This window comes from Cucumis sativus, unplaced genomic scaffold (genome assembly GCF_000004075.3).
Source record: "Cucumis sativus cultivar 9930 unplaced genomic scaffold, Cucumber_9930_V3 scaffold97, whole genome shotgun sequence".
NCBI lineage: Eukaryota > Viridiplantae > Streptophyta > Magnoliopsida > Cucurbitales > Cucurbitaceae > Cucumis > Cucumis sativus.
Window position 1 is genome coordinate 68,681 of NW_022279585.1, and position 10,351 is coordinate 79,031.

The 10,351-nt window shown below is 38.2% G+C and overlaps 1 protein-coding gene across 1 annotated transcript; it reads right to left on the minus strand.

The window, feature by feature from the left end:
- Positions 1-926: 926 nt before the first annotated feature.
- LOC116406410 (E3 ubiquitin-protein ligase UPL6-like) lies at positions 927-10,180 on the minus strand. The gene is made up of 7 exons (XM_031890116.1): positions 9,948-10,180; positions 9,774-9,860; positions 9,510-9,650; positions 9,197-9,322; positions 8,850-8,948; positions 8,441-8,508; positions 927-985 (listed from the first exon to the last, which is right to left on the minus strand). The coding sequence occupies exons 1-7, from the start codon at positions 9,969-9,971 to the stop codon at positions 976-978; spliced, it is 555 nt and encodes a 184-aa protein (XP_031745976.1). The 5' UTR covers positions 9,972-10,180; the 3' UTR covers positions 927-975.
- Positions 10,181-10,351: the final 171 nt, after the last annotated feature.

A 10,351-nucleotide genomic window follows, 5' to 3' on the forward strand; every position in this document is an offset into this window, starting at 1 on the left:
TGTGTAAAAACTTAGTTTCAAACCAACCTTAAAACGAGTTCAAAACGTGTCTAAGTTTTCACTTGAACTTTCAAAACGACCTAACAAATATTCAATACAAGTTCATAAGTCATAACCTAGCAAAAAGTTCAAAATTTTTGAAAAAGACACTCCAAAACCCAAAATGTCAAGTGTGTAAGTGCAACGAACTTAGTTCTATACAAACCTAACAAGTTATTGAAAACACGTATAAGTTTTCAAACACCCTAACAACGCTTAAGTGTAAGTTTATAACTCATAACTTACCAAAAATTTCAAAAAGTGTGAAAAAAAATCTTTCAAGACTCAAAATGGCAACCATGGCTGTATGTAAAACTAACTTAGTTTGTAACAACCTAAAAGGTGTTCAAAAAATGTTTAAGTATCACTCGAACTTTAAAAACGACACCTAATAATGCTTTAGTGTTACTTCATAACTCATAACCTACCAAAAAGTTCAAAAAATGTAGAAAAAGCACTCCAAAATCCAAAATGGCAACCAAGTGTGTAAGTGCAACAAACTTAGTCTCAACTTTAAAATTAGTGCGAGTTGGGAAATGTATTAACTCAAGCATGATGTAAAAACTTGAAACGACTTAAATATTTATTTCACCATCACATAAAAACAGTAATTAAATATAGATAACATGTGTAAATAAAGGGAGAATCACCTTTCTAGCAGTAGCTTTAGAGTAAGACCAAACACCATCCTCCTACTTGTAAATCTGCTCGATTGTCTACTTTGTTCTACACTCGTCATTTCACCGTCTCAGGCCATCCATTGAATTGGCCACCCAGCCTTGGCATACAAGAGTATGTCTCAGCCTGTTAACAAATACCACTAAAACTAAGCAAGACGAAGAAAAAAGTTTTCAAAAAATTACCTAACTTTTAGGTCTTCATGTGACCTTTAAGTACTTCTGTTTTCTCCTTCAACTCTTTGACAGATTGCTGAAATTATGTGTTTCTGCAATGTTTACCAGAACATGAAAGATTCATTACGAAAATAAATACCATGAATACAAACCATGAAGAAATAGTTAAAACAGTCAATACAAGAAGAAAAAAGTTCACTTGAAAACGACCTAAAACAGTATCACTTGAACAAAATGTGTCTAAGTATCACTTGAACTTTCAAAATGACCTAAAATAGCTTACGTGTAGGTTCGTAACTCATAACCTACGAAAAAAGTTCCAATAGTGTGAAAAAAGCACTACAAGACCCAAAATGGCTACCAAGTGTGTAAGTGTAACAAACTTAGTTCAAACCAACCTAAAACGTGCTCAAAACGTGTCTAGGTATTACTTGAGTTTTCAAAACGACCTAGCAAATCCTAAATGTAGGTTCGTAACTCATAATCTCTACCAAAAAGGTTGAAAAAAGCATTTCAAGACCAAAAATTGACAACCAAGTGCAACAAACTCAATCTAACCTAAAAATGTATTCAAAACATGTTGAACCAACAAAGATACACACCAGCAAACTTTTGAACATAGGACCTCCTAAACTACTCACTTTTGAACATAGGACTTCCTCAACTATCTACTCACTTCTGAACATATTATAAGAAACGTTCCACGTGAACTAACCAACTTTTACTCGCATAGAACTCTTATCGTGAACTTAAACTCCAAGGCTTCCTCGTAGACTGCTTCTCCACGAAACACTTGGTTCTTCTCACGAAGACCACCCAAAAACTCCTAGTCTAACACTCAAAACTTTCATTTCTTAACTTACGCAAAGACTTTTTCGCTTCTTATCGCACAACTTCTTTCGCGAACTACCAACTTATCGCAAAAAAGTATACTTAACCGTAAAAGATCATATCACTTAATCTTTCCATGGATTTATTCGAACACCAACTTCTTAATTCTTAGCCGAATTTTACTTCCTTACTCGAATTAGAAATGAGTCGCACAACTTCTTCGCGAACTACCCACTGAATCGCAATAACGTATACTTAACCATAAAATTTTTTATCACTTAATCCTTTTCATGGATTTATTCAAATGCCAAATTCTTAATACCTAGCCAAATTTTACTTCATCACTCCAATTAGAAATGAGTCTCACATTTAGAGCCTATCGCTTCTTTAAGATACATGATCTTATCGATTCAGAGAAATTAACCACAAGCGTTATTAGTTTTGATGATCTGGCATTGGATTGGTACCAAGCACAAGAAGAGTTGGAAGTTTTTAAGAATTGGGCTGCCCTGAAAGAACGAATGCTTGTACAGTTTCGATCAATTCGAGAAGGAACTTTGGTTGGAAGATTTTTCTCAATCAAACAGAAAACGAATGTAGAAGAATACCGTAACCGATTTGATCACTATTTAGCTCTGGTAGAATTTCTTCAAACGGTATAGTGATACCTGGAATTCATGCTCATTGAACATGTTGATCCATTCTTTCTGTATAAGCTGCTGAATCCCTCTCAAAAAATGAGAACTTTGCTGTCGTATCTGAGGAGGACATGTTTTCAATCAACATTGGAGTAGGGAGACACATTGGATAAACAAGGGACAAACTATGCTGAAAGTTCAAACGATGATTGGCAACAAGATGAATGAATGTGATGACATTTTCACAGGTGACACGACGGTTTTTTCCTCCAGGAAGTAGCTCTTCTTCAATTTGCTTTCCATATTCATTGTTTATAATAACAAAATATAGCTCTAGTTCAGGAATGTCACCTTCATAATTTAAGATAAGAAGTGAGAAAAAGATTCTACCAAGATACTAGATTGATCTAGATCATTGATCAACAGGCTAAGTGTGGTATCAGCTAAAAGTGATACCAGGGAATACACACCTTTAAGAAAATAAGGTGGCGATACAATTCAGGATCCAAGGATGGCAAGTCATTTAGATAGTTATACATGTTGTGATGATAAACATTGGAAATATTCAATGTTGGGTTAAATATTATTCCATCTTTATACCATGCAACCATGCAATATTAAACTCTCATAAATTATATAGAAAGCTGATAGACCTCCCATAGTAAAGGTGTATTCCCGTAGGGACAAGAATAGGAAGAAGAAAGAATGATTGAGAGTTAGTTGGTATTTTTCCATTTGTGTGGGCCCTTAGGAATGTGTTTGTTAGAGTGGGGCCAAGTATTTTATTATTTCTCTGAGCAATTACTTAAGTGTCTTGCGTGGGAGGGTATGGGTATCTTTTTGGACATATGATTTTGGTATAGACTCTCATTAGAGTGTGGAGAAACTGGGGAGCTCTCAAATCCTTCCCCACAGTTGATAAATAAAATTGTGGCTAAAGCCTTAACAATTTTGGTATCAGAGCCATCTTTCCTGGTATGGTTGGTAAGATGGAAGCTAGGATAGTTGAACTGGAAGAAGGTTTAGAGGGAGTAACCACAGGGACGACTGAAATGGAAAGTAGAGTAGAAGCAAAATTTTACAAGTAGAAGAACGACAATTAGCATTTGAAAGGAAGATGAAGAAACAATTTGCGGAAGCAGAAGTTCGAAGTACAATGGCTGAACAAAAGATTGAGGATAATCGGTAAAAATTGAGTGAGGATATGAAATTGTTAATACACAGGATGGGAGTGATGGGAAGTGCTTCAAAAGGATCCACATCTAGTGAAAGAATCATTACGGACAAGGGAAAGGGAATAATGAATGAGGAACAAGTTCAAGAAGAAAAAAGTGAACAAAAAAACTAACCCGGTGGTGGATGAGGGAGTTGGAGTACCATGTGCACCAAATATCCGTGAGATACCCCTTTTTGACATGAGGCTACGAAAACTGGAGGTGTCGATATTTAAAGGGGAGGAAGAAAGAGAATGTGGATGGATAGCTACAACGTGTGGAGCGCTATTTTGTGGTGAATATCTGACGGAGAGAGATAAGTTGGATGCGGCGGTCCTGTGCTTGGAGGGGGAAGCTTTGGACTGGTATCAATGGAAGGAGGATAGAAAGAAAATCGGCAGCTGGACAGAATTCCGATAGCTTCTGTGGGCCAGATTCAAAGCGTCCGACCAAGGAGATAAACACGCAAGGTTGATGAAATTACAGCAGGAGACCACCGTGAGGGATTACCGGCGGCGATTTGAACAATTTTCGGTCGGCCTTAAAGATATGAGTGATGCAGCCCTAGAAAGTAAGTTTGTGTGTGGGCTGAAGGAAGAGATCCAAAGTGAGATCTGAAAATTGAATCCAGTGGGCCTAGAGGCTAAAATGTTAATGGCCCAAATAATTGAGAAGATGATCGAGTGGTTCAATTGAAGAGAATTCATGGGGCAAGTGGAAACCCTAATTTATCAATTAAAATGTCAAATAGTGGGCCAAGCAGGTCGAGAAGTCAAACTAGGTCAAAGGCCTCAGATCGGGTCGCTACATCACGAACGATTACGATTAACCCTAGCCGAAATTCGTCGTACTCGTCCACGACGATTACTTCATCGAAGGAATCGGGCGCGAAGAGTACGTTGTCTCAACCATACCGCCGAATGACTGACAACGAAGTGCAGATTAAGAAGGAAAAAGGTTTGTGTTTTAGATGTGACGAGAAGTTTAGTCTAGGGCACCGCTACAAAAGACGTGAATTGAACATCATTGCTGTACAAGAAGGGGAAGACTTAAGTGACAAAACCGATCAAGTGGGGGAAGTTAATACAGAAAATAGTGAATCTGTAAATAAATTCATTGGTAGGTTTCAATTCGCCGAAAACCATAAAAATTAAAGGAGAAATAAGGGGACGTGAGGTTGTGGTGCTGATCGATGGGGGAGCCACACAATTTTATTGCAGAAGAGGTAGTCAAAGAGCTAAAAATTTCAGTAGAAACCATGGATGCATATGGGGTTGTTATGGGAACCGGAGGCGTAGTCCAAGCAACCAGTGTGTGTAAGGATGTAAACCTGACAATTGCCAATTTATCAATCACTCACGATTTTCTCCCTCTACCACTCGGAGTGCCGACGTTATATTAGGAGTTACTTGGTTGGAAATGTTAGGGAAAGTAGTTTTTTATTACAAGTTGTCGGAGATGGAATTCTCACTGGGTGAATGGGTGGTAATTCTTCAAGGGGATAGAAGTTTAGTAAGATCCCAAGTGTCACTGAAATCGATAATGAAAACCTTTGAGAAGGAAGATCAAGGCGTGTCAATCGAATTAAGTGCAGTTGTACAGTGGGGAGTGGGCGAAGCAAGGGAACACATAGTAGACTACTTGAGTAAACTACAACCAGAAATTCAAAAAGTTCTTCAGTCCTTTAGCGTTGTGTTTGAACCAAGCAATCAATTACCCCCACCAGGGGCTCGTGCAGTGAACGTGCGCCCGTATCGTTATCCCCAATTTTAGAAAGATGAGATAGAGAAACTAGTTAAGGAAATGCTGCTAGCCGGAATAATTCAGCCAAGCAAAAGTGCCTTTTCAGTGCTCCTTGTTAAGAAAAAGGATGGTAGCTGGCGATTTTGCGTTGATTACTGAGCACTGAATCTTGCCACTATACCAGATAAGTATCTGATTCCTGTTGTTGATGAACTGTTAGACAAATTATTTGGGCAACCATATTCTCCAAAATTGATTTAAAGTTAGGTTATCAGCAAATTCGGGTGCGGGCAGCCGATGTTCACAAAACAGCGTTTCGAACCCACGAGGGGCCCTATGAATTCCTTGTGATGCTGTTTGGGTTGAAACGCTCCGGCAACATTCCAATCAATCATGAGTAATGTTCTTCGCCCATATTTACGCAAGTTTGTTTTGGTTTTCTTTGATGACATCTTAATTTACAGCAAGTCCTTGGACGACCATTTGCACCAATTGGCAATGGTTTTGGAAACTCTAGTAGCTCATCAACTGGTAGCCAACTTTAAAAAATGCCAATTTGCGGTTGACAAAATTGAATACTTGGGCCATGTTATTTCTTCAGAGGGGGTGGCAGCGGATCCAACAAAAATAGAAGCGATGGTTAAATGGCCAGCACCCAAGAACGTGAAGGAGCTAGGTGGGTTTTTTGGGGCTAACGGGGTATTATCGGAAATTTGTTGCAAACTACGGTTCTATTGTGCTGCCCCCCTTGACACAACTGTTAAAAAAAGGTAACTTTAAGTGGAATGAGACGACCGAGAACGCATTTCAGCAGTTAAAAGTCAGCAATGATGTCTGCCCCGATGCTAGGTATTCCTGATTTTTCACAAAGTTTTGTGCTGGAAACTGATGCTTCGGGTGTGGGTATTGGGGATGTCCTAATGCAAAATCAACGACCAGTGGCCTTTTTCAGTCAAGCTTTACCTATTACCCATAGGTTTAAGGCTGTTTATGAACGGGAGCTTATGGCAATAGTGCTGGCTGTTCAAAAATATCTATTGGGTAAGCCTTTTGTGGTGCGTACAGATCAGAAAAGTTTGAAGTTTCTTCTTGAACAACGGGCTATCGGGGGAGAATATCAGAGATGGATCGCTAAACTATTGGGGTATGATTTTGTGATTGAGTACAAGAAAGGATTGGAAAACAAAGCGTGTGGGAAGATATTAGTACGGATTTTATTGAGGGCCTCCCCAAATCCGAGGGTTATGATGTTATATTGGTAGTTGCGGATCTTCTTTCCAAGTATGCACATTTCATCCCCTTGAAACATCCATTTGGTGCAAAAGTGGTTGCTGCTGTTTTTATGCGAGAGATTATTCGTTTGCATGGATGCCCCCGAAGTATAGTGTAGGATCGTGATCGTATTTTCACAAGTCTATTCTGGGAAGAGTTGTGGAGGTTGTTGGAAACTCAGTTGAGACGAAGCACCACTTACCACCCCCAAACGGATGGTCAAACAGAAGTTGTCAATCGAGGGGTGGAGACGTATCTAGGGTGTTTTTCTATGAACACACCTAAACAATGGGTTAAATGGCTAGCTTGGGCTGAATTAAGCTATAATACAACAGTCCGTACAGCCACATTGATGACCCCCTTCGAGGCCCTCTATGGGCGACCACCCCCCTCTATATTACCATATGTGAAGGGCTCGAGCCGGGTGAATGATGAAGTAGACCATTTGATGAAAGAAAGAGATGAAATTTTGGGCGTTTTGAAGGCCAATTTACTGAAAGCACAGCAGCGAATGGTCAAATATGCTAATGCTAAAAGACGGGAGGTGCAGTTTGAGGTTCATGATTGGGTTTATGTGAAGTTACGCCCTTACCGACAGTCCTCTCTCAGCCGTTTTAAGCACTCCAAATTGGCCCCAAGATTCATTGGTTCATTTATGATCGTGGCACGAATTCGTTTCGTTGCATACCGTTTGGCCCTTCCCAAGGAATCGCTTATACACCCGGTCTTTCATGTTTCTGTTCTTCGCAAGGTCGTGGGTTCAAACAGGCCATTATTCCCAATTTCAAAAGATTTGGCTGCTGATTTGTCTATGCAAGTGTCTCCGGTAGAAGTATTGGGAGTTCGCAAAACAATAGAAAAGGAGGACAACTTAGAAGTTTTGATCCGTTGGAGTGAGGGGACACTTGAAAGTGCAACGTGGGAACAAGCTGCTCTTATTCAAGAATCAGTTTCCTGAATTCCACCTTGAGGACAAGGTGGCTATTTGGGGGCGGGTAATGATAGACCTCCCATAGTAAAGGTGTATTCCCGTAGAGACAAGAATAGGAAGAAGAAAGAATGATTGAGAGTTAGTTGATATTTTTCTATTTGTGTGGGCCCTTAGGAATGTGTTTGTTAGAGTGGGGCCAAGTATTTTGTTATTTCTCTAAGCAATTACTTAAGTTTCTTGAGTGGAAGGGTATGGGTATCTTGATTTTGGTATAGACTCTCATTAGAGAAGTGTGTAGAGATTGGGGAGCTCTCAAATCCTCCCCCACAGTTGATAAATAAAATTTTGGCTAAAGCCTTGACAAAAGCTAATGTAGAACATCCCCCTTCTTTATGTTTCTTGAGTTTTATCCTAGAGGAGGTGTTTGAATTACCATTTTTATAGTTTAGGATTAGTTATTTGAATTAACAATTTTGTATCTTGAGTTAGTTATAAGTAAACTAACTCAACCCCAAGTTAGTTTAACAACTCTTGTAATCTCCAGCCTATAAAAAGGCTTCTCATTTTCATTAATAAATGATAAAAAAAAAGGCATTATACATAAAGATTTCCTAGCTTTGCAATTACAGCATCAAAAGCAATGTACAGTTCAGATGAGACTTTATTCCAGTATAGAGTAGCTCTGTAATTGCAGATCAAGAAAGTGAATGTAGCATGGAAATCCCAAATTCAACATTTGGAAGTTAGCAATTGACAATCTCATTAGTAGGCAGTGCACCCATAATAAAATGTAAGATTTTTAGAACCCTAAAAATTCAAGTAACTTGCAACTAGTCATTGTCATGACCATCAATACTACGATTAGTGGATCAGCACAAAATACAAAACAGTAAGACAGTAAATCTTTAAAAACCTTACTTCTGTTTTAACTTGCTCAAGAAGAATGTTGCAAAAAGTATATCAACAAGAATTCCTTCAAACATGACCTACAGGAAGAAGGGTAAAACAACAACATCCTGTCAAAAATCATTTAATGTGATTGAGATCTTTTAGCATGACTGCTTGAGAACTTTTAGCACAACCGGGCAGCAACTTCAATAACAGAAAAACATGCATAATGTAGGAAGACAGCAGATTTCAAATTATGACATTGTATTTATGAATGTCAGGCGATACATTAATGTTCCAAAATTCAACCAAAGTATGGGGTGAAAGATATATAAGAATCTTCCACGATAAGGCCAAGACCAGGATATCCTTATCCAAAAAAAGAAAAAACTAATCAACCAAAGTAAATTCCATGTATGATTGGGAATTATGGCCATACCTTTGCCAAAAGAACTTCGAGGAAATGGAAAAACTGGAGATGTTGCTCATGTATCATTCCCGAACCAGGATTGGGGTAGAGCAAATGGTCAGCAATTTGCTGGATTACCAAGCAGAAAATAACTTATATTAGAAAAAATGAACAATACATACCCACATATTACTGAAATTTTATGAAACAGATTTCAAGCAACCAATTTTTATATTGAAATGTGATCTCACAACTATTTTTATTTTGAAAAGCGATTTCAAACAACTATGGCTGTCTCATCACGCTTCATGTTATCCAATAATACTACAGGATTAACAAAGCCATGCCATGCTAATAATAAGGAATGTCGTGATAACCTTAAATAAACCATACTGCACGTCAAAGGCTGCCCGTGTAATGTTCTCCATGACATCTTTAAAAATACCACCACCATCAATTCCTGCCTCCTCAACTCCAAATTCATTAACAAAAGACACACGTATCTGCATGCAGAAAAGTGAAGCAATTGACCCAACACAAACAAGAAAAAACTAATAAACAATTACAAGTAACTCTGCAACTATAGGATGCAGAAGAGGGAAGGGGTCGTTTTCACGAGGGCAAAGAAAAAGATAGAAAAAAGTAAGATAACAATTTCATTTTTCATAAATCATGGAAGTCTGAAATTACCGATCCTTGAAGATCAACTTCAGACAATGCACTCATCTGACTGAAAGCATCTTCCAATATATGATTTCGTCGAATTCTAAACCGGTTTCTGGCAAAAACAGCAAGAGATCCATTCCTTTGCCTAGCTGCTGCTAGTTGTGTCTGTGAAATGAGTTATAGAGAAAGTAACCATAAATAAAAAATATCTTACATATTTCTATAACTAACAGTCGTCCAAGAAATTCAATATTGTGGATAAGGAAACCAAAAAAATAACTTGCTTACAGTGAAAATCTTAACCCTGCTAGTAAACGGTACTAAAAAGGGAACTCGCTTGTGTATATCATTTGCTCTGGTATTTTCTATCACTGCCTACAAAGAAACAAGGCCAAGTAAATAATTAGAATTACGATCAGATAGCAGGTCGTTAGAACCAAAACATTCATTGAGAACAATTACCTGTGAAATGAAATAATCATTCATCGCGTCAGCATGGAAGTCACTGGGTGGTGTAAACTGCCGTCTATTGTTCCAGTCTTGCAACTACAACGAGACAATTTAATCTTAGTAGATCGACAAAATGATGCATGGATAAACAATCTTGGAACTTTGGACTCCCCTGGAAGGATCGATATCCTTGACTTTGGTTTGAAGCTTGCATGGATAAACCTTTTCATTCATTTTTCATTGATTATTCATCATTGTTCCTGAAAATCAAAGGAAATTCTCTCAATTTTATATATTACTAAAATTAGGATACATATAAGTCTTAACTAGTCTCATAGCACCCTCCATTCATCTTCCCCTACACTGGCTATGGTATCAAAATGCTCAATTAAGTAATACGTCTACTAACGAACTTG

Bases quoted from the DNA above. Each gene is read 5' to 3' on its own strand.
- LOC116406410 (XM_031890116.1), bottom strand. From the start codon at position 9,971: ATGAATGATTATTTCATTTCACAG. The intron at 9,651-9,773 runs GTAAGCAAGTTA...CTCATTTCACAG, and splicing joins GCAGGGTTAAGATTTTCACT to ACACAACTAGCAGCAGCTAG. The intron at 9,323-9,509 runs GTAATTTCAGAC...TTCTGCATGCAG, and splicing joins AAGTTGATCTTCAAGGATCG to ATACGTGTGTCTTTTGTTAA.